Raw genomic sequence first — 24,697 nt, forward strand, 5'->3', positions numbered from 1 at the left:
AAAGCAGAAAGAAATGTACATGGGGCAGTTTGTGACATCAAATAGGGAGCGTATGATGAAACCATATGACGTGCCAAGGGAACCTAGCGTGTCTGGAATTGGCAACAGGGAGACTCCAGGCAGAGCTGTGCAGTGGCTTTCCTAAGGTTTGAGGTAGAGACCCTCAAATGGAGAAATGCCAGCAAGGCCTGAGTCATTCGTAGTTTGTAAACTGGCATGGGAGTCATAGGGACTATGTGAGACTTCAGCCTGGTGAGGAAGAAACTCTGTGTGGGCTGTGTGAAAAGAGGAAACATAAGGTTTGGGAGAATTGTGTGGTTTGGGACCATGCTGCATAGAGTGACACATCCGCAGCCATAGATGATTGGGAAAGACTTCCTGAATGGTAGTGACCCAGTGGTCACAAGTAGCCATGGAAGCCCAGGGCAAATCTATATGAAGTGGCTGGCACAACCGTGTGAGAAATGGAAGGCTGTGGCAGGGAGTGATTGTAGGATACACAAAAGCTGGCAGTTACTTTAGAAACCACCAGACAAATTCGAGGAGTATCTTACAGTTTCCCCAACAGAGGAGAAAAGAATGCTTGGGGCCCGCTTACATGTTCAGGTTATAAGATTTAGTTTTAAGGCCAAAACCAGAAGCGGATTCAAAAAGTAGTACCATAGTATTTGTCCTCAACAAAAGGGTTGAGTTTTGCTGAAACCAACAGGTGAGGTGTGTTTTGTAACCATCAAGCATTAGCCTTTAAGTGTTACGATATGTGATCATTGTTGTAGAGAACCCACTAACCACCTCTTGGATAGACTGGATGTCACTGCTGCTTTCTGCTTCTTGGACCTTAGTAATATTATGCAGTCATTATAGTGTTAATCCCGGGAGGGTGTACATTTTCCATTCTGCTACTTTCACAGTCAGCCCCACCCTAAGGGCACAGGAATCTACAGGTTATTGTGCTCAGAGGCCTGGAATGCAGGAAGGGCAATGGCTGCAGGTAATAGGAATCTGTTGTAAGTGATGAGGCAGGACTGTGTGTACACAGCACAGAGTATAAAGCTGAATGTGTGATATCTCCAAACTGCAGCTACTGCAAATCTGTATGAAGGTGATGTAGGGTGTGCAGCCTGCGGGCTCTGAGGTCACATGCATGCTGCTGCATGGCCACTACAAGTTGTGGGGGGAATTTGCAGAAGCCACTGTGGTCATCATAAGACCATAACAATGGGTCTTATATGACATGTCTGATGCTATTACATGAATATTCACACGCTGTAGAATCCACATACGAATGAGGCCTCTATTATCTAGTTAGGCAGAAAGAATATTAATGAATCTGGCTGTCACACCCAGTGGAGGAGGGGCGGTGCACCAGCTCAATATATAGTATAATTATCTGGAAGGACACAAAGCTGCAGAGGTCAATAAAAGTTTTTCCCCCTCTATATATATATATATATATATATATATATATATATATAGTCACAGGCACATCAGAATTAAATTCATACTTGCCTACCCCCATCCACTGCTGCTACCTCCTACTTGTCACACCACTTCCTGGATCTAGTGGTGAGTCGTGTCCTGCTCAGCCAATCACAGGAAGTAATGGTGACAGCTGGGAATGGGAAGCTTCGGAACAGCAGCTGCAAGGGATCAGGATTAGTATGACAAAAAAAGTATGACTTTTTTTAACAATCCTGTTAACAGATGGGCATTATAGGGGGTTTATTAGATGATCTTGCCTGTCGGGTTGTAAAGGGGATCCTTATTTGTTGAGGATGTGATATTTTGTATATTTAGTGCAGCCATTACTATATGGCGCTGACCTTCTGAACGAGTAGAGATATTTACATTCCTTAAAGCTTATGTACATAACACTAGTCCTACGCAACTAACTCATTTTGTACCTCGGCCAATGAAGTACTGACACGAGCCTTAGTAGAACACACACCCCAGGGTATATAAACTGGCTGCCATCTTTGAATAAAGGAGATCCACCTTAACCATCAATGTGTCAGGGTGTTTGATTCTCAGTGCGCACTGTAAACTTATAACTTGTAATTTGGAGCAGACAGTCAATATGACAGCACTCTTGAGCTGCATCCATAACAACCGTTGTCCTCCTAACTCAGTCATGTCAAACTCTGTCCCGCTGTGCCATTATTACATCTGGCCGGCCGACATCGCATTATATTATAATATGGGTGGTCCAGACAGCTGCTTAGACTGACCATATTATAATGTCACACATCATCACACATGTCCTGCGCTGGTTGCCTCCCGCGGGGTAGGGTGGGTTCGGTGGGCCGTCCAGGGGTGACAGGTTGTCCCATTCATCAAATTCCACTTTTCATTCCTCACAGACTCTTTGGAAAATGAAAGGTGGAATCTGATTGGTTGCTAGGGGCAACTGGGCCAGTTTCACTTTACACCATGTTTGATAAATCTCCCCCATTGTACCTGCCACAAGGCCATGAAAACCCTTGGGGAGCTCTCTAACATTATAATGGATTTTATTTTTTACTTTGCAACTATCAAGCAATTTGTGAAGAACTACAGTTGACCACTATGTCCTACCATTTTAAGAGAACTTCCATGAGCACCTCTTACAAGGTCACATGGATGCCATAGAGGGGGCTTCCTAGTTTAGGATACCCATCTATGAGTGGTGAACTACTAAGTAACAGCAGCAGGCCCTTGTATTACATGGTCTCCGGAGCTATAAGGAATGGTGAGGTAATAACTGCACCTGAGCCCTGGTTCTTGGTGCAAAGGGTCTTCCTGATATGACATTGGTATTAGAAATAGTAGCTAGGAGAGCTTAGTACAGATTTTCTGTTAGGCATGTTCATTCTTGTTCATTCTTCAGCGCGGATAGAGCATGAGCGCGCGGCTCCCATAGACTCCCATTATGAGTGTGAGGCTAACTGCTTTCCGCGGTGGACAATTCCGCTAGTTTTGCTCAGTGGGAACAGGGCCTTATTCACATGTCTGCAAAATGTGTCCGTAATTGAGGATCTGTGTTATATGCCTATTCAAACATCTGCAATTTTTTGCAGATCCGCAAAAAAAATGTCTTAGTGCAGACCGTAATTGTGGCACAGACACACAAATAGAAGTCTACGGAATCAACAATCTTTGCAGACGTTACTGCAAAAGAAAAAAAAAAAAAATCTGCAAAAATACACTGACATGTAAGGGCTTCCCTGTCCATAGCCTTCGTAATATACGGGATGTGGGAATAAGCCCTTGAGGTGCAGGAATAAGGCCTCTGAATGGCTTACTGAGCCTATCACACGGCTCGATTATCGTTAAGCAAGGGCTGCACGGATATCGTTCATACATTAACTCTCCACGCTCCCAGTCTTCTCCTGCCCTCTGCTTGCTTCCCAACACAGCTGCTGGTCCGGGACAGTGATTGGCTGAGCAGCCTGTCAGCTCAGAGAAGCTGCAGCGGGCAGTGCCGGGAAGCAAGCAAACGGCAGGAGGAGACCCTGAGTGTGGACAGGTAATGTATGAACAGTTTATACAGTCGTTAGACGTCGACCGTGCATTGCTATTTAACATAGCGATGCGCTGTCGGCAGACAATTATTTTAGATCTGGACCTAAAGCAAAGATTGGTCGATGATTCGGCTGATGGCTTATCGCTCCATGGAATAAGACCCTTATACTGGCCTTTAAAGAGAATGTTTCACCTAGATTTTAGAATCAGATACTTAAAAGTTTTATTTTATTCTAATCGGTTTCTATTTTCTTACTGTAATTTTTTTTTTTTATTTGACCTGTAGTACATTGTTATGGGGCTGCCATCCTGAGCTTTTTTTAACAGCATTTAGTGACATCCTTTACTGCAAGAATCGTAGACATAGTGGACAACGATACACAGACCCTGTCCCTTAAGATGAATGTGAAACATTCTGTAATTACAGAATGGAATTAAAACTTCACTTTTAATACCTCCAATAAAAGCAATACTGTAATCTATATTCCCCACAGATAAACAAAACATATAAAAAATGGTATCACCTGAAAGATAGGTGTACTAAACATAGCCAGCAAGACACTGATATAGTCTCAAGATTCAGACCTATACTCGGGACACCCTATGATGTCTGTGTCCAGAGATATGTGGCCTCGGTTGTAGGGGAGGGATAGGTGGGACAAATCGGGCTGGGGCAAAGGGCCCTGGATTACCCTATTATCTGCCCTAGTGTAGCCTGCCCTAGGCGGAGTATACTCCCAGAAAAGGGCGGCCCCGCACCGGAACCTAACCCTACCTCCTATACTTACTCTATAGTAAGTTAACTATTTCACTAGATAGTACTGTCCTATCTGGACTATTGATGCTAATGTGATACCCTATGTATAGATAAAATATAGGTAAATAATTTATGTCTAATGCACCAACGTAAACAGATTGTGGATAACGTGTTATCACTTAATCTCTGATGCACCGATGTAAACAATTAACTTGTGGAACTACCCACGTAGACAGTTAAGGCCCTATAACACGGGCCATTTTAGAGGAGCAAACGAGCGCTCGTTTGCTCCTCGTTCCCCGCTCGCTGCCGCCGCTATTCAACGCGGCAGCAGCAAGCGGGTGAGTGCGGGGGGGGGGGGGGGGGGGGGGGGGGTCTGCCCGGGTGATCACTGATCGTCCGGGCAGCCCATAGGATACAGCAGCGTCTGCTGCCGATGCTCCTATTCAATGGAGAGACTGTAGAAGATCGTTGCTGTATCAGTCGCTTGTTTTTTAACATTTTGACAAAACAAGCGACTGCAACGATCAGCCGACATGAACGATGTCTGCTGATCATTGCACTCTATCGGCCGAATACGGAAGATAATTGTTCTGTGGAATAGAGCCTTTAAATACGCTGATGTAAACAAACGCCCTCTAGATAAAATTATTCAGTATAGGATGTATTGTTGTCTCAATCAATACATGATGTAGTATTGTAGCCAAAACAATTAAATAGAAGGTCCAATATTATAAATCTCCAATATACATAAATAACCACCATAGAAAGCACTAGGTCAGATACGTGTGTGTAATACGTGATATTGTGATGATTAGGGTAGTATACAATGTTGTCATATGAATCAAAACATAAATAGATCTATAAGATGGTACACCTACAGCAGCAATAAACCGATAAATCCAGTGTGGCAAAACAATTCAAGAAACTGACTTGCTGTTGGTGACAGACATGCACACTAAATGGTGAGCTAGCCTGGAGTGAGGGCTAAATCTGGCTCAATGTGCAGTGACCCATCAATGCTGCATATGCAGGTGGCTCCCGACCCACAACAGACTGATATACCGCTGCTTAAGACGACCGCATAATGCAGATGATGTATATCGGAAATACAGATATATCGCGTGCAGTGATTTGTGGACTGAAGCTGTATAAACACTGGAACCAGATGTAACTACCCTCGTGTCACAGATGTATATCAATCACATATCACTTCAACATATCAAACATCTCAGATACAGTGGATGCATGTACACACGTATTGCTGGCACCAAACAACAACAATACACTGGCTGGCAATAACAAAACAATGATCGTGGGCCATCAGATGTCCTATAATCGTATACTCATCCGATTCCCACAAAGGTCGGTCTCAATCCGTTTCATGTCCTCAAATCGTCTGGAGACCCGATGTAAGGAAGATAATGATCATCCGCAGGTATGGTATGCGCTGCTGAGACATGATAGATGCGGTATATAGCCACTCACTTGTCTTGTATATTGTCATAGATCTAACCAGGGTTAACATGATCCCTGATGCAACAATTGTGTCAGGTAGGTCGCCGAGTTTATTGCCATTAAATGTCATTGTGATCAAGTTAACATAGGCTACATGTGTAGGTCTGTATCTTCAGACTATATCAGTGTCTAGCTGGCTACGTTTGGAACACCTATCTTTCAGGCGATACCTTTTTTACTCCTGAGAGTATTGCTTTTATTGGAAGTATTAAAAGTTAAAGGGATTATCCAGCGCTACAAAAACATGGCCACTTTCCCCCTACTGTTGTCTCCAGTTTGGGCAGGGTTTTGAAACTCCGTTCCATTGAAGTAAATGGAGCTTAATTGCAAACTGCACCTGAACTGGAGACAACAGTAGGGGGAAATGTAGCCATGTTTTTGTAGCGCTGGATAACCCCTTTAAGTTTTAATTCCATTCTGTGATTACAAATTGTTTATGAATTTTTTTTCTTTAGTATTGGACTAGGCAGTGAATTGAATGTGAAACATTACTGAGTGTACTCTGTGACCTGTAAAGAGGTCATTCCACAGAGAGCTGCTATTTTCTTGTATTGATGCTATCTTTCTACTGGTGTCACCTGACGCTGTAATGTTGTACACATCACTTTACAGCAGCTTCCTCTTATAACCACAGACACAGCAGGAAATCTTAGCTTCATTTGAGACCTAGTGGAGAGAATGAAAAGATTTCAGAATTTTTTTTATAATACAGATAGTAAAAGGGAAAATTTGAAGAAAAAAACAAACACCCCCCCCCCCCCAACAATTCTTTAAAAATATGTTTAATATGAAAACTTAATTTAAACATTAGGTCATTTTCTGATGTTACATTCCCTTTAAGGTGTGTCTGCTCTATTAGAGAGGTGAACATTAGGAACTGTCTGAGAAGGGGTCACTGCTCTGAATTCCTCACATTTTACTGGGTTTTCGCTTCTTTTCTCTCTTGAACATGACAGCTTGTGGCACACATTTAGCTGAGTGTGACATTTGTAGACACACTTTGCCCTTGTAAAAAAAACACTTGTACAATCAGTGTTGTTGTAGGTGACACAAGTTGCCTATCATGCAGCGTAGATCACCTGTAAAACACAACCGCCCATGATATTTATTTGAAGCATACCTGTTGTTTTAGGATAAGCTGCTCTGTGTGACAATATATCTATATATCTCCATCATATAATTTATATAAATATATGTATATATGTGGTGTGCCCCTGGAGGTGTTATATCGGAGAGACGGCCGGTCACTTGCTAGGTGTTGTAGTGTGACACCACCCATGTGGTGGATGGCCGAGATGCAGCCGGACCTTAATGGGTTGTCACGTGACTGGTGGGCACACAGGTGTGATGGCACGCCTGCTTTAAGTTTATCAGGTTGGCTGTACCCTTTTCCTCTGTGGTCAGTGTCCTGCCAGCTTGCTACCGGGTCCCTTGGGATAGTGTTACAGATGATGTAGTCACAGGTGGCCAGAGTGGTGTAATGACCCTCCCAGATAGTAGGACCCACCACCCACAGAAAGGGGAAGTGTGCCAAGGTTGCGGTGTGTATGCTGTGTAGGTGGATGTGAATGACTACAGACTCTTGGAGTAACGTTGAGTTAGTTTACTACTTGTAAATGTGCAACAGGTAATACAGAAGGTCTCTGATATACACTTGACAAAGTTCCAATGAAGACTTGAACATAGGACTACCAGATCTATAGGATAAGTGCAGTGTAGGAGATAGTTGTGTTGAGGTAGAGTAGCAGAGAGGAAGATGCCGTAAGAGTCTCAACCCATGTAGTAATGTGCTCTGCCGGGATATCGGAGGATGAGGTAGAATGCTTAGAAGAATAAGAAGAACACCTGCGCCTGGGTATTGACCTTTGACTTCAGTCTTCACACCACCTTATTCCCACTAGCGTTGGCCGAACCGTACTAATGGGTAACACAGGCCCAGACCTTGTTACCTGGGTTGAGTGAAATGCTGAGGTTTCCCTCCTGACGCTTGCGCTGTGAGACAGAGTTCCTAGGCTTACTGCAACTTTGCTCTGTCCAGACCAGTTCTTGGCTCTGTGGCTGTATAGTGGTTACTGTCCTGCTCTGTGACTTCTCCTTGTCCACGGTGTGGGTTGAGGTTCTCTTTTGGCTAGTCCTCTCCTGAGAGGTTTAACACTGCATAGTGCAGGTACTTGTGAGAAGGTTGGTAATAGTGTACTGTCCTGCGTCCTACCTATGCGGGGTACTGGTTAAGACTGACTACTCGTGGACATGGCAGAGGGCCAGGGCCCCGATAGGACGGCTGTGGAGAGCTGCCTAGTTTGCGTCCTTTCTCCACACCGTCTTGCTCCTCCCCCACCCATGAGACTAACCTCCTCTACAGCATGTAGGGTGCGCTGTGATTGGGTGAAAAGAGTGCAATAGAGGAAAAGAGAGGAGAGGTCATAGGAAAGAAGAAAGCAAATATCCTACTGGTCTACAGATTTTGGTAACGCATAAACACAATAACCCTTTGCTATCCTTCAGCTGTGCAGCTTCCATACACTAATACACAATACAGCGACATCTAGTGGCCAATTCTTAATACTACTTTCATCATAATAAGACCACAAAAAGTACAGACTTTTGCGAAGGGTGTATGTAACAGTACCACCCCTGGTGGGACACCACATATATACACACCCTTTTGGCAAACATTTATCAAACTGTGCAAAAGTAAACCTTGTGTAAACTGCCCACATCTCGGCTTTCATTTTACCAGAGCTGTAAGCTGCGCTGTGATTGGTTGCCCTGGGCAATTTACACCAGTGTCAGTTTTACTCAATTAGATAAATCTGGGCCTTTGTGTTTTGTCCAGCATTTCTAGCAGTTAAAAAAACAGCCTTTTCAGGCACTGCTATTTGAGTTGTTTGTCTTTCAAAATGTTGAAACAACTACAATGATCTGCTGACATCGTTCATGTTGGCTAATTGTTGTTTTATTAGACAGGACGATTATCGTTCCGTGTAATAGGGCCTTAAAGGGAATCTGTCAGCTCCTGGGCCCTACCTAAGATGCTGACAGTGTGCTGTAGCTGGCAGCCCCCAGTAAGCATGGTGCCTTTTTGGTGATTTTCAGTGCAGTGGATTATGTACAATCTTATGTCTCCTACTGTACTAAAGACAAAAATGAGTGCCTATAGGGATTGCACTAGGTGGATATTAACCTCTTAAGGACATAGGACGTACCGGTACGTCCTATGTCCTCATTAGCACTTCAAAGCGGGGCCGCGCGGCGGCCCCGCTTTGAAGTGCCGCGATCCCGGGTGCCGCGTGTAGCCCGGGACCGCCGCTATTAGCGGGCACGGTCCGATCGCCGTGCCCGCTAATTAGCTAATCGGAGGCAGCTGTCAAAGTTGACAGCTGCCTCCGATTACCGGAGGCAACGTTTCCCTGGTGTCTAGTGGGGGAGATCGCTCCTCCGGGACCTTGTCCCGGAGGAGCGATCTCCGTTACTGATGCCGGCCGGGGACGCGTCCAAGATGGCGCCGTCCTCGGCTCGGCACTCGTTTGTTTCCGGCTGCAGCAGCCGAAAGCAAACGAGTGCCGATCTCATGGATCTCTGCAGCATATCTATGCTGCAGAGATCTCTATGAGAGATCACAGTGTATATACTAGAAGTCCCCCAGGGGGGCTTCTAGTATATGTGTAAAAAAAAAAAAAAAACGTGTTGTTAATAGTAAAAAGCCCCCTCCCCTAATAAAAGTCTGAATCACCCCCCTTTCCCCAGGTTTTAAATAAAAGTAAACAAATAAATAAATAAATAAACATGTTTGGTATCGCCGCGTGCGTAATCGCCCGAACTATTAATTAATCACATTCCTGATCTCGTACGGTAAACGGCGTCAGCGCAAAAAAAATCCCAAAGTGCAAAATTGCGCATTTTTGGTCGCATCAAATCCAGAAAAAATGTAATAAAAAGCGATCAAAAAGTCGTATATGCGCAATCAAGGTACCGATAGAAAGATCACATCATGGCGCAAAAAATGACACCTCGCACAGCCCCATAGACCAAAGGATAAAAGCGCTATAAGCCTGGGAATGGAGCGATTTTAAGGAACGTATATTGGTTAACAACGGTTTGAATTTTTTACAGGCCATCAGATACAATATAAGTTATACATGTTATATATCGTTTTAATCGTAACGACTTGAGGAACATGCATAACAAGTCAGTTTTACCCCAGGGCGAATGGCGTAAAAACACATTTCCCCCAAATAAAAGAAATGCGTTTTTTTTTTCAATTTCACCACACTTTGAATTTTTTTCTGGTTTCGCAGTGTACTTTATGCAAAAATTCAGCCTGTAATTGCAAAGTACAATTAGTGACGCAAGAAATAAGGGGTCATGTGGGTTTCTAGGTGGAAAAATGCAAGTGCTATGACCTTTTAAACACAAGGAGGAAAAACCGAAAACGTAAAAACGAAAATGGGCCATGTCCTTAAAGGGTTAAACAACACACCCAAAATAGGGCCAAAAGCCCAAAAAACACAGCTACATGGTCCCTAAATCTAAAATGTAACTTTTAATTGGCTTCTGTTAAAATAGTAACTGTATATAACTGCTCGTTAAAACACACACACACACAACTGTCCTACTTATTAGTATATGGTAGATACGTCCCTAGTAGGGATAAAGTGAATCAGGTAGCTGCAGACTATACCCTGATCACTACTGATAAGTATATATGTGGACACTGGGACTAATTGTGGTATATTAAAACAAAAACCGCATAGCCCCTCAACTAGTTTCGCCCAGTCATGGGCGTCATCAGGAGGAGGGCTTATGACAATGCGGCGCCGGAATTTGCCCCTATTTATAGGCCATGATTAACATCCCCTAAGGTCAAATACTCAGACCACCAATCATGTCCATTAAAGGACCATTGTCATCCCTGTTGGATATGGACCACCAATCACCTCTGACTACGTCAGACGCCAGAACCGGCAAACAAAGACAGTGGGCGTACCTAGATACACAGCTGGTGACGTCTCTTACCTACGTATTGCCCATCCTGTTCCTCTGCTCCAATCGTGATGGGAGAGCCTCTGTATATCGTCACTATCACCAGAAAGACTTCCGGATCGCGTGACGCTGTCACGTGACCAACGGTCACATGTTTCTGATGTAATCGTCACATGACTCTCACATGGTCTAGGCTCCGGTCATGTGATCAGGCCAGTGTCCAGCACCACCTCTAGAGTATTAACTCCTTGGACTCCTATTCTTCATGCTACATATGCGTCCCTATGTGACTATCACCTACAGTATTAAATTGTATTCATGTCTATAATATCACCTGAAACAGTATTAACATATGAATTACTACATGTTACATGGATGGTAAGTATATTCCATATTCAGATGTAAATAAATATACTCCTAGATGGACTCAAGAGAATTACTTAGATGGGAGGTGAGATAAATATACCAGTGGCAAGTGATGGGGTACCATTTAATAAGATGAGTCAGTTAAATAGGGGAAACAGATAAACATAAGTAATTATCTTTTTAGATACATATCACGGGCTAATATGCAGTTAAAGATAAAGGATTACAAAAAAGCCGTAAAAGAAAAACCTTCATTAAGCCCTTGGGGGCTCATGGTAGAGAGGCGGTGTATCCACCTTGCCTCTTCTCTCAACAGTATTTTATCCAGGCAGCCTTTACGTGGTCCCAGTTTTGGTTGGGAGATCCCTATAAAGTGTAGGGCTTCACATTTCCCAGCATGATGGGTACGTATATGTCTCGATATTGGTGTGTCTTCAGCGTTCCTAATCGTACTCAGATGTTTAGAAATTCTCCTCCGAAACTCCTGTACTGTTTTACCCACATAGACTTTGGGGCATTCACATACTGCAATGTAAATGATTCCGAAAGGTTTTAATGAGCAGTTATATACAGTTACTATTTTAACAGAAGCCAATTAAAAGTTACATTTTAGATTTAGGGACCATGTAGGTGTGTTTTTTGGGCTTTTGGCCCTATTTTGGGTGTGTTGTTACTGTACTAAAGAGCCACAGAGCAGTTGTTAGTGCCACACTCTGGCATGCATCCTCCTCCCTCTCTTAATGAATAATCAATGCTGCCCGGCCTCCTGTTGTTTTTTCCCCCCCTCATTATTGTATCATTTTTAAGGCTATGTTCACACACAGTATTTTTGCTCAGTATTTTGGTCAGTATTTTGCAACCAAAACCAGAAGTGTATTGAAAACACAGAAAGGCTATGTCCTAACACTGTTGAAATTGAGTGGATGGCCGCCATTTAATAGCAAATAATTACTGTTATTTTAAAACAACATGCAATATTTGCCATTAAATGATGGCCATCAGCTCAATTTCAACAGTGTGAGAACATAGCCTTTCTGTGTTTTAATACACTTCTGGTTTTGGTTGCAAAATACTGACCAAAATTCAGAGCAAAAATACTGTGTGTGAACATAGCCTTAAAAATGATACAATAATGAGAAAAAAAAGACATATATTCAATTTCCATCAAGGGATTCGAACCAGAGAATGAACTGCTGGCAGGTCTCTAGACAGGTGAGTTACCCCTAGACCACAGCTCCAACACATTAGGGAGAAGAGATTCAATTATACCTGAGTGTTTCCTTCAAACATAACCTGTCTACAGAGGACTGATCTGCAATCTGTACTCGACTACGCTTTTGAGTCCTGCACAAAAGCCGTGTACGTCCCGCAAATGAGCAGAACGTTGTCACGTAATGACTCCGTCCTGCTCATTTAAGTCAATGTGGCCACCGGCCGCACTTCGGGCTGCACGGCAGCATCCTTTTATCACTGATTTGTGCCGTAGCGCGACGCGCGGCCAAAAATGTCATGTGAACATAACCCTAAGAAGTCACATGTCACTTCTCTGAGCGGAGAGCGGCGGCAGCAGAGGAGCGTGCGGTCTTCCATAGACAGGCTATGGCACACTGTGGCAGGCGTAATTCTGTGGCGGAGAGTTCCTCTGCGGAATTCTGCCTGATTTACTCAGTGTGATCATACCCTTACTTCCACTCCTGTTCACTGTGTAGTGTGAGTACTGAAACGATCATTGGCAGGGGTGCCCCAGTGACTGATGACTGATCCTGTGAATAGCTCATCAGTACATTTTGCACAGAAAACACCTTTACTTTCAGTGGAATCATTGAGGGTACAATACATGCAAAGAATAGACTTTTTTTTTTTCTTTTTTTCTGCACACTGAAATCAATAGGACATGGTGTTAGGTGTATTACAAATGTATTTAGGTGTAGAATAGACATAAAAAATGATGTGAGAATATCGCCTAAGGCTGGGATGAGGCTAATTGTAAGACTGGCGACTACAACCTATTGCTCTCAGCCGCTTCTGGTTTGGGAAAGGCTTTTTTTTCTGTAGCTTTATAACTATTGGTTGCTTATTTTTGTTTCAGTATTGGGTGGTCAGTACTGTATTTTATATAGTTTTATAGTTGGTGGCATCACTGCTGAATAAACTTTCTGTGTCCTATGAAGCACAGGGACGAGGAAACAGTGACGTCTAGAGTTGCTCAAACATTACCTGGGACTCGATCCAACGGAAACTTACAGTTATTGAGTGTGGCTTTTCCTAGCAGCAGAGTACTAGATAGTGGAAGGGACTGGGTCATCCACTAGCACAGATAGTTTTAAGAGAGAAGTATGCTAGTCTTGTTAAAGAAGTAGAAGGAGCAATATATTTTAGGAGAGTGATATGCTAATCGAAGGATGGGGGACCGGCATGGGTGTCTGTCTGTTGCCTTGTTGGTTGCGCTTCCTCAGCTCTGCTCATCTGTGAACATGGTTTAGTAATTTGCGGTGTAGTGTGTGCGCGTGGTGCCAGGGTCCTCCGGGTGCCGCATTTAAAGATACTGGAATGTATTTTTTTTATTTTAATTGATGTGGAGATAACGGCAGCCACCTTCCCCAACTAAACCACCCTTATAATGGCCAGGTTCCCAGCTAGGCATGTTTGAATGACGGCCATACTCTGGCAGCATTTTTATTTTGGCATTTTTATTATGTTTTAGAAAAAATGCATTGCAAAAACCTGTGTTTTTATCCAGGATTGGAATCTGATTATTGGCAGCATCGTATATAGGGCTGAACCATTTCACACTGCCAATAATTTTATTACAAGACAGCGGCAATTTGTAGTAACAACGAGTGCTGTTTTTCCAATGCACTTCTTCGGACCTTAATAATGAATAAAAAGGCATTATGTAATTACCAGTCTCACAAAACTTCCCCAAGAGCAGATATAAACAGCCAAATGTTGTATATAGTGTATGTGTATATAGACCCCCCCCCCCCTCCACACACGCACGCACACACACACACCGGAGCTGCTGTTTGTGACCTAGGGTGCATCCTGTATTTATTGGGGAGGCGGCGGTGGTTTATTTTTTACTAGTTGCTGATGGGGTTAATGAAGTTGTGTGGTTATTTTTGTCCAGGATTGTGAAACTTTATGTAACCACAAGGTTGAAGACCGATGATTTCATCAATGAAAACAGGATATGATGCTGACCCCTGTTATTTGGGCAAATACTGTACAATGATGCCATCAGAGAAGCAATCAGATCATTTTTAGCCTTAACTCACAGTGTGACTAGTTGCCATGGATAACGCTATCTGGTTCATAAAAAGGTAGGGCCACCCTGCATGTAACCCCCTTAGAGCCGTATTACTTGTCCCGATAACTAATATAAGTGAGCACCAATATGCTAGATCAGCGCTCGCTTACTGAGCCTATTGCAGTGTTCCAGAGCGGGGGTCCACTGTTCTTTTTTGACAAGTATAGTTCGGTACCATGTATGTATATGTTTCCAGACTAAAGTCTGTGGTATGCAATTCCCGCCACCAGGTGTGACTGAATTCTTTGCATGACTGAAGGTAGACTACACCAAGGATTAACTGATTTCCTCTATTGACTGTATGAGTCATGCCACTGTTCTATACACTACACTTTAGCCTATCCCTGAGCTAGTTACCCCAGGGGCTAAGGTTATATATATTGGGGTTAGGACTGAGTTAGTTTAGTTGGTATTAGTCTGTGCATCAGAAGCAGCACTACAAAGAGCATGCTAAGGTATTTCACTCGGCCCTGGCCAGTCGGCCAGGACCCATGAGCGGGACTATTATCTTTCTTCTATACTCTGATACCCTAGCCATGTCCAGCATGAGCATCGCGAGACAGGGACTGTGGAACTTCAGGACTAAATACTATTAACGCTGGGCTGATGTAGTCTTCTCTTGTCCTGAGGATCATTCCAGCTACAAGTCAGTAGTCAAGATAATTGCATAGGCCGAGTCTCTACTGCTAACTCATTAGGATTCCTAAGGGGTACCCCTGTCGGCTATCTCTACCCACCAGGTGGGGCCTACATCAATGAATCTGTGTCACTCTGTGCCCATAGACAGCATTAGGCAGAAGTTCATACCTGTGGGTATAGGTAATTCTTCTGTAAAGACCTCCAGCTGAACCTTAGTAGTCTGGATAAGGATCCTACGTTTACCCCCACAGACCCCAAGTCACTTCATGTCTACTTCTCAAAGTTACTTAACTAAAAGCCTATTGTCTTCAAAGTCTATATACTTTCAACTGTGTCTGCTATATCTGAGAGAAAAGCACAATAGTCTATTGTTTGACCAAATATTCATATTAGTGTGAGAGAGTTTATCACTATTTTATGTAAAATTGGCGGATCTTGCTTTAGCACACACTTCAGCACATAAAATACTGTGTTTTAATATTTTCGCCCTACTGTCAATTGGAAGTTTCTAAAAAATACTTTTTCTGGTTACAAACAATTTTTTACTGTGTTGATGACTACAATCAGTGTCCAAAATAAAGTCTGCCATGTTTTACATTTGTCATGGTATCAAAGAGATAATGGTTTTTTTTCTTGAGGAGTGCATCAGAAAGACGTATGACTTGACAGGCCATTTATGCTACACTGAGAATTATGGGAAGCACATACGAGCAGCTGTACCCTGCAAGGTAGCTTTCTGTTCAAGTCACTGTCTGACTGATAGAATGCCTTAGGACATGACTTTGAAACTCTCCTTCTGGAGAGTTATCGGGCTTGTGTTACATTCCCAGTTATGTCCTACATCTTCCTGTTGGAGTCTGACACTGATATGGAATAAAATGTGTATGGCTGGATCAGCGTAGCAATTCTTTACCAGACAACTGTGCATTTAATGGTTGCTTCTACTTTTATCAAATGTAAAAGGCTAGCTTTAGATGCAGTGTTATGTCACATGTCCACAACTGGAAGTAACTGGCATTTCCTTCTACTGTCAGATTTTTAATGCTCAATGTATCTAAGAGAGGATATGGAGGTTATCATAAAAATGAAGATTGCTCTATACATTGTAATAACTGTGTCATGTGCTCCCCAGTGAGGTCTGTGTGGTTTAGATTGGCTGCCACAAGTTATAACTTGTTCCTCTAGTTATGGAGATAGGTATGCAGCACGCTGTACTGTGGGCCACAATGTGGCAGACAGCAGAGCAGTGTATTATATGTGGTGTCTAGTTCTGTTCCGACACACTTGATGAACTGCAAGTCACAGCATTCCCAGGGCCTTGTATGGAGTACTCTTAAAATCTCAAGAATCCCAGTACCCCTCTACAACATGAAATTCTTAACTAGTATTGTACTGGTACTATACTCCAGTCACATCCGAAGCTGCAGACTTAATGTAACAGACTGACAACCCTGGATGTGCTTAGAGCATAAGACTAGATGTATCTCAGTGTTTTCTGGAATTTTCTCTGGTAAATGATGATGTTTTCCAGTGTTTTGTTCTCAAGAACGTATTTAGAGTAAATCCTCCTTTGATAACCCTACTTCACCAGTCACACTGGAATCGGGCTGTGCTGCCCTCAACGGTAGACATGCTTTTTATAGTGTTCTGTCCTTTATGCCACACTGTACTCTAGGTCAGGAGAACCTACACCTGAAAGCAGGCATCATACATCCTTTTAAGATGGTATACACAGTTTTAATGTGAATGCAGAAATATGATGTGTATGCCCCCTACAATGCTCAACACTTTCTTCTATTTTGTCTCGGTTGTATAGATGTATATTGTAGCCACTGAGGTGATAGTGACCAATTATTCTTCTCTGTATACAGGTTCCATACGATGACTGCTTTGTACCAATTCCTTTGCCTTCCTCTGGGGTGACTGAGGACCCTGCCGTGGATTGTTTCCTCCAGACTTTCTCACAATGTGGATGTATTGTCAGATTTTCTTCATCATCTTCTGGGCATCATCTGCCTCTACATGGCAGTGTCCAGCAAACTACACGCTATCTCTGGATCCTGATGTTCGCTATGTGCTGCCCAGCTTCACCACTCAGGGGTCAATTCAGAGTGCAGCTGCCAAAGAAGACCAAGACTCCATACTGTTTCTAGCCACCACCAATCATTTGTATGTGGTCAGAAGCACTGACTTTCACCTTGTAGAAGATGTCATCACTGGTCCCACCAACCATTCTGATTGTAAGCTGTGCTTTGAGTGCCAAATGGGAAATGCCCGCCCAAGGCATGGAGAGGACACAGACAGCAAGGTCTTGGTGATGGATCCAGAGGAGAATATCCTGTACAGCTGCGGCTCTTCTTTAAATGGACTTTGCTTCTTACATGAGTTTCATGATACTGGCATTAGTTATTCCTCCTGTCTGTTCCAACAGAAAAATAATGCTCCATTATATTGCCCAGATTGTATCACCAGCCCCCAGGGCACTATGATTACTGTAGTACCACATCTAAAGAACATCAACTTCTATGTGGCATCTTCTGTGGATTCCACAGTGATAAAGAATTACGGTACAACATCTGTGTCCATCAGGCGGCTCCTTACATCTCAAGATGGGTTTTACAGTAACTTTCACTCTATGACAGTTGTCAAGCCATTCCTCGATGCTTATCCTATACACTATGTCCACACCTTCAGGACCTTAGACTTTGTCTACTTCTTGACTGTGCAGCCAGAAAGTCTACAATCCAAAACCTATCACAGTCGACTTATACGTCTCAGCGCCAAAGATCAAGACATGAAAAGGTAAGAACTGCTGCCACAGTAATAGGAGTGTGAAGGTATAAGCCAACAAAAACAGCCCTGCTGTCCATAGCAGCCGGTTACATGACTAGCAATTGGTGTATAAAATTACAAATATTTTAACCTGACCTCGACCCTATGAGGTCCCTCAATTACAGCAACAACCCCACAGACCTAAAGGAGGTACTCAAAGCCCAAAACCGGTCCCCAACTTAACACCCCCGAGTTATACAGGTTCTACCTCCAAACGAATTGCACTTGGCTCGGAGGCATCTAAATCAAATGCTTGTGTGCCCTCATAATAACCTGATGATTCCTGGGTTACAAATAAAGAACGCCATGTCCTCATAAATTAGGGTGTCCATAACCTCCTGTTGGTTCTCCCTTCCATTTCCAGCACCAGTGTACCACTCCGACTTTGAGAACCCCCCCCCCCCCCGGCACAACACTCCCAACAACTGCTGCGACAAAATTGAAAATGCCAGACTGTCGCCCCTTACCCAGCTGCCGAGCCATCCACGCCCCATGCTCCACCCAGAACACCACCTTTTTTTTTTTTTTTTTTTTTTTTTTTTAATTTTTTCCAAATTTTCACATTTTTATGCAACAATGGATTCAACTGGCGTCTCGCAGGGTGCTGAGGCACTCATATTCAGACAAGCAGAACCAACCACGGCTCCCATAAAGTGTAATCACTTAACATAGCAAACTTAAAACGTAGGATAGGGAGTGAGCTAGCACTAAACCAAAAGTCTAGGAGGTCCGAAGACCAGCGGGTTAGGGGGGGGGGGGAGGAGGAGGAAGGGTAAAAGTAAGGGGGCAGTTAGACAAGGTGGGAATGCCGAGGGGAGTGGCGACAGAGGAGCAGGCGGCTCCTCACTGAGTCAGCAGAGATCTGTATTCAAGGGATTCGGTGAACTTATCCCAGTAAAACCACGTCCGAAAGAACCGAGAGTTTCGGTCATGGAGCTGAGCAGTCAGGTCCTCCAAGTGTTTGATGTCTTTCACTTTCCTGATCCACAGTGCAAGGCTAGGAGAGTCTGGTTGGCGCCACGGAGCAGGTATACATGCCCGGGCCGCGTTGATCAAGTGATGGATAACTGAGGAATGGTAACTTCTGAGGGGGATGTCGGACACATGCAAGAGAAAAAGGGCAGGCGAAAAAGGGAGAGGATAGTCAGTAAAGGTGGAGGCCACACCTTTTTCCAAAAAGGCACTAGTTTGGGGCAGCTCCAGAATGTGTGGAGGGAGCCCTCCTCGCCGCATTCCCTCCAGCATTGTGGGGACACCTCAGGGAAGATCCGGTGGAGGCGGGTAGGAACCCGGTACCAACGGGAGAGGAGCTTGTAGCCCGCTTCCTGAATGCGGGAGGAGATCGAGGAGGAATGCGTGCATGTGAGCACTGTATCCACCTGCACTGCAGTGAAGGATGTGTTCAGATCCTCCTCCCAGGCCGTGAGGAAGGGGGGAGGTGGCTGATCCGGTGAGCCCAGCATGGCATACAGAGTGGAAAGAGAATGTCTGAGAGGGCAAGAACCCAGGCATAGGGATTCAAACTTAGTGGGTGAGCGGGCAAAACAAGAGGGCATGGGAAGGGTGAGGAGGAAGTGATGGAGCTGGAGTGAAAACGCCACCTTTTTTACCTGGGGAGGGCGGGTGGGAGTTTTGCGTCTAGTTCTGACCGATAAACTGGCTATGCCCCCCCCCCCCCCCCAGTGCTTTCTTTAATACTACTACCCCTCCAACTGCCCACCTACTACCCAATCATCTATATGTCATACCCCCTGGCTCCCCAATCTCCAGCAACCTACCCCCTGTTGACCCACCCCCTATTCTTCCCCCTTTTTCCTCCTTCACGCCTTCCCTCCTCTTATCTAACTAATAGCCCTAGTCCATTATCTTTCTAGCCCCTTCCAGAACTTTCAGTCCCACCAAAGCCCAGTCATGCAGGTCTCCCCTAAGCCTGCGCCTCATTCCGGCCTGTACTTAACAGCTCTCATTTCAGACACCAGTCAGAAAATTATAGCTGAAAGCTGATTGGTAATATAGACTTTGTTTAGGATTATTTCAAGACATCTGTTTTCTGTCAGTGAATAGAAACAATCTGCAAATGGCTGCAAATCCACACAGGACAGGAAAAAGAGTGATCTGAAGAAAACATTTTACTCACAGTGGATTGTCTAAACTGGATGCAATAAATCCAGATCTTTAGCCGGAGAAGTTTTAGGTTAGGACAGGCTTTCAGCCACTTAGTTTTAGAGCCATTGGGAAAAATAGAAAACATAGCAGCACTTTTATCTTTGCATTTCTTTGCAGCTACCGGGAGTTGGTACTTGAATGTCGCGTTGAAGTGAAGCGTCGGCGCAGGTCAGAACCCAAAATCTTCAACCTTCTGCAGTCGGCACATGTTGTTGGTGTGGGGAAAGACTTGTCGACTGAGCTGAACCTTGAACCTGGAGACTTTGTGCTCTTTGCTTCCTTTGCACAGAGTGAACCAAACAGTGAGAAACCTCTGAAAAAGTCAGCATTGTGCGCCTTCCCCCTGAAGTTCATTGACTGGTCCATCACAGAAGGAATGAAGAAATGCTGCAGCAATGAGTATACAGAAAAATTGTCCCGAGGCCTCCCTTACTACCAAGATGACCATTATTGCCCCCAAAATGTAAGGATGGTGACAGCAAAGAGGGAAGCGGTGTCAGAGGGTAGAATAAGATATAAAGAGATAGAATTGGTAGGGCTGTGATGACTTCTAAGGTATGAAGACAATATATGGAACAGTGTTAGCTATCGCTTATTACTTATTTTTTTTCTGGTTCAGGTTTCTGCATCAGTTACCGACTTCAGTTGCTTGAATGTTCCAACTCTTGTGACTCCACCAATGGTACGCCTGGATTTATTTAATGGACGTATGGATGGTATCCTCCTGACAGCCATATATGTCACCACACACGACAGTCTTACCATTGGTCACCTTGGAACTTCAGATGGTCGTTTACTGCAGGTGCAATTATTAGAATGAGTCGTCTATGTGTTATCATAATTTTGGCATGTCATTGATCTCCTCCCTCCTTCTCCACAGGTCATCCTGCAGCGTAACAGTAATCCTCTATTTTTGTCCAACTTCCCCCTGAGCAGCAGCCATCCTGTGTCATCCGATGTCACCCGTATTGGCGATGACCTTCTTTTCATTACTGGGAACCAGGTGGGTAAAAATATTAAAGGAGCTCTCCAGCTTTTTTTTTGCTTACATAGTGCACCCTAGGCTGCTATTAGAGAACAATATAGAGGTGGTGGTTGTTTTAATAATGTGGCATGTGTGGGTTTTCTGCCATCCTAATTCCTATTTCCCTGTTGTGGGGGAGGGGGTGGAGTTTTTTCACTACACTTCTAATATATGATATTCAACTTTAACTTAGCTTTTCTCCTTGCCAGCTCTAACATAAAGGAAGATCGGTGTCAGGTCCTTCACATTTAGTTTTTAGTTTTCTGGTTGTCAGACTGGGAATCGGCTGCAGTAATGAAAAGTACGGTTGTGGCTGAGCTGGGATGAAACTAATGACACTGTAGGAATACTGGGGGTGTGTTAGCCATATGTGTGGAAAAAAAGCTCAGAGTACTTCTTTAATGGAGCTGTGATGACAGTCATAAACTCAGTCTTACTGTTAATCTCTCTGCAGGTGACCAAGGTCAGTGCCAGCGGGCCTGGCTGTCGTCACATCCTTAGCTGTAGCCGCTGCCTTCGGGTCCCTCGTTTCATGGGCTGTGGATGGTGTAACAATGGCTGCTCTCGAAGGGAAGATTGTCAAGGAGAATGGAATCAGAATATCTGCCCGCCAATAATTACTGAGGTAAGAATTGCTCTTACGTTATCACATTGCAGCACTCCTGCAGTAATGTCAGTAATTGGGCACGGCTGTGACAACTTCTGACATGATATAGGGGCTGGTTGTCAGCTCAACAGTAATATATGAAATGGCTGTTACTGTAGTTTAAGGTGTGTGGTCCCCAAGAATGTGATTACAATGTGACTTATATCACTGTTTTAGTGATGTGAGTAAGGGGTGACGGGGCTGTGACAATCTGGCTGTCGTCAGTATTAGACGAAATAGCTGTTACTTAAGTATAAGGTGTGTGGATTTCATGTCGGACCATAATGTAATTTTACCACTTAGACATGATATAGAGGCTGATTGTCAAATCTACTGTTTCCTCTGTATTTAAAATTGTGTGTGTATGTGTATATATATATATATATATATATGTGTGTGTATATATATATATATATATATATATATATATATATATATATATATATATATATATATACACATATCAATAGTTAAATTGCCCTTTGCTCTGACATAGTTGTTAACAGTTCAAAAATACATCTGAAAAACCCAGAACCAAAACAACTGAAAATACATCTGTAATTTCAGCCACTTTTCCACTTAAATGTTTTTTTTTTTTGAGTAGTTAAATAATAGTTTGTAAAGTGTGGTGTGAACATAGCCTGAGAAATAAAACCTGCCCTCAGACTGGGTGCTCTGGGAACACAGCATTAGCACAGATGGGACGCAGTAGAAAAATATAGAATAAAAGAAAAAAAACACCTGATAAACACCTGGTTATCATGGATTAAAAAAACATGGCTGGTTTCTTCCAGAAACAGCACTACTCTTGTCTTCAGTGGTTCAGTAGTTTTGCAGTTCAGTTCCATTGAAGTGAATTGACCTGGATTGTAATACCACATGTAACCTGCGGACAGATGTGGTGCTGCTTTTGCAAAAAAGTAGTTGTATTGTTTCTTATAACGGACAACCCCTTTAATAACCTGCAAATATGGACATGACCACGTCCTGATGATGATCCTGTGACCGCTACATTGATCCTGTGACCACATCCTGAGCACCTTATGGTCCTTACTTATTGTCTTTTTTCTCCTGCAGTTTTATCCTAAGGTGGCTCCTTTACGGGGTCGGACAACTATCACTATTTGTGGCAGAGATTTCCAATCTCATAATCTATATAATGGTCCACCCAATGCACCGATTACAGCACAGACCCATCAAGTTTTTCTGGGGCGACGGCCATGTTCTGTGGAACCACACAAGAGCAACAGCAGAAGGTGAGGACAAGACATGCTTTTTATTGGAAGGCTGTGCATTGTGAGCCTCAGTATCTCATTGGGCTTCTTAACTTTGCAGCCTGGTGTGTACATTATCGACAGAGGGACCCCCAGATGCTGCGTCTCCTGCTGACCTCACTGTAACAATTAAGGAAAATCTGAAAAATGTTGCGTATTACGTGGATGGCAGTGCCACATTCAGTGGGTTCAACTATGTGGTGAGGAAATCCCTTCTGGCATATGGATGGTCTGAGAATATTGGGGTCAGGGGCATAGAGTGGTCTCTGGACACTGCATTAGCGTGTGTGTCACTGTTGTTGATTCTGCTTGCTAGCTAACTGATGTTTCCTACCAGGAGCCGGTGCTAATGTCTGTGTCTCCATCTTTCGGGCCTTTATCTGGAGGATCTCGTCTTACGCTAAAGGGCCAGAATATGAATGCAGGAGAGAGACCTCTTGTGTATATTGGAGACTCGGAGTGCACCATGTACAATAAGTGAGCAATCATTTGTTATTTAAAAGGGTTTTAGCCTGATTTTGGTCATTAGTTCTGTACGTCCACATCTCCACGTGCATAGATGAGGAATGAGTCTTGTTTGTGGATATCTAATAGTCCATGTCTTCCCTCCAGGTTGTGTCCAGCTGGTGACCTGTGCTGTGTGTCTCCTCCAGTGTCTTCCCTCGGGCTCAGAAACATCACCTTATGGTTGGACAGTGCTCAGACCCCTCACCATCAGCCATTCACCTACAAGCCAAACCCAGTTGTCAGTAGTATTCAACCCAATTGCAGCTTGGCACGGTGAGACATTTGTCCTCATTTACTAACGTGTTTCTGTCATTAAATTGAGGGGTTTTATAATATTTTCCCTGTTGGTTTCTTGTTTTACTAATGTTGTTAGCCTTAAAAAATCACAAGAAACCCACACATGTCATTTTGTCCTTGAAAACTGAATGTTTTCCTTTAGTACCCACCATAACCGATATATTGGTCAAACCCTCATTTTTTTTTTTACAGTTTTTCCAACCTAAATATCTGCCAATTCTAGTGTCATGGGAAGTTTGGGTTTTAGTTTTGAAGCATATTAAGTATTTCACCTTACTCCTGCCCCCCTCCCCCCCCCTTTACTGGAAAAGGGATGGGGTTGGTGCCTTTTTTGTTATTAAAACCTGTCTTGTAACTTGCATTATATGCACTTTAGCTGAGGAGGGGAAAGTGTTCCGGAAACGTGCCATTTATTCACTTACTAAAGGGCCCGTTCACACTGAGTAAAAGTGGCAGAATTTCAAACTGCGTCTGTGGCGCTGGTTCTGCCTGAAATTCCGCCACTTTTACACAGTGTGAACAGGCCCTTAGACTAAAACACGACAATCTAAGTAAATAAGGCTTATTATGTGACAAACAGCTTTACCTAACTTCTGTTTTATAATATAATGCGATTGGGAGATATAGCCAGGGAGAAAGCACGGAAGCAGTGCGATCCACCACCTGGCTGGTCACTAATTCCAACAATGGAGCCTCATAGACTTACATTGTCAGAATTTGCCATTACTGAGAGTATTGTCTCAGCTAAGTGTTATACCAAGTGGTAAAAATGAATAATTTTAGGATCAATGTATAATAAAGACATTAAAATGGAAAATTAGAAAAAAATATTTTTTTAAAATATGTTTAACATAAAAACATGATTCAAACAATAGGT

At 43.5% G+C, this 24,697-nt stretch overlaps 1 protein-coding gene across 1 annotated transcript in view; it reads left to right on the forward strand.

The window, feature by feature from the left end:
* Positions 1-14,381: 14,381 nt before the first annotated feature.
* The window catches only part of MST1R (macrophage stimulating 1 receptor), a 32,050-nt gene continuing 21,734 nt past the window's right edge, over positions 14,382-24,697 (forward strand). Inside the window, exons 1-10 of the mRNA XM_069966518.1 lie at positions 14,382-14,448; positions 16,946-17,876; positions 20,190-20,535; positions 20,692-20,874; positions 20,953-21,075; positions 21,551-21,721; positions 22,820-22,998; positions 23,078-23,216; positions 23,354-23,493; positions 23,629-23,796. Coding sequence (XP_069822619.1) covers positions 17,041-17,876; positions 20,190-20,535; positions 20,692-20,874; positions 20,953-21,075; positions 21,551-21,721; positions 22,820-22,998; positions 23,078-23,216; positions 23,354-23,493; positions 23,629-23,796 — 2,285 coding nt within the window. The 5' untranslated portion in view covers positions 14,382-14,448; positions 16,946-17,040. The remainder of the gene's footprint in view (positions 14,449-16,945; positions 17,877-20,189; positions 20,536-20,691; positions 20,875-20,952; positions 21,076-21,550; positions 21,722-22,819; positions 22,999-23,077; positions 23,217-23,353; positions 23,494-23,628; positions 23,797-24,697) is intronic.

This window comes from Dendropsophus ebraccatus, chromosome 4 (genome assembly GCF_027789765.1).
Source record: "Dendropsophus ebraccatus isolate aDenEbr1 chromosome 4, aDenEbr1.pat, whole genome shotgun sequence".
In the NCBI taxonomy this organism is placed as follows: Eukaryota; Metazoa; Chordata; class Amphibia; order Anura; family Hylidae; genus Dendropsophus; species Dendropsophus ebraccatus.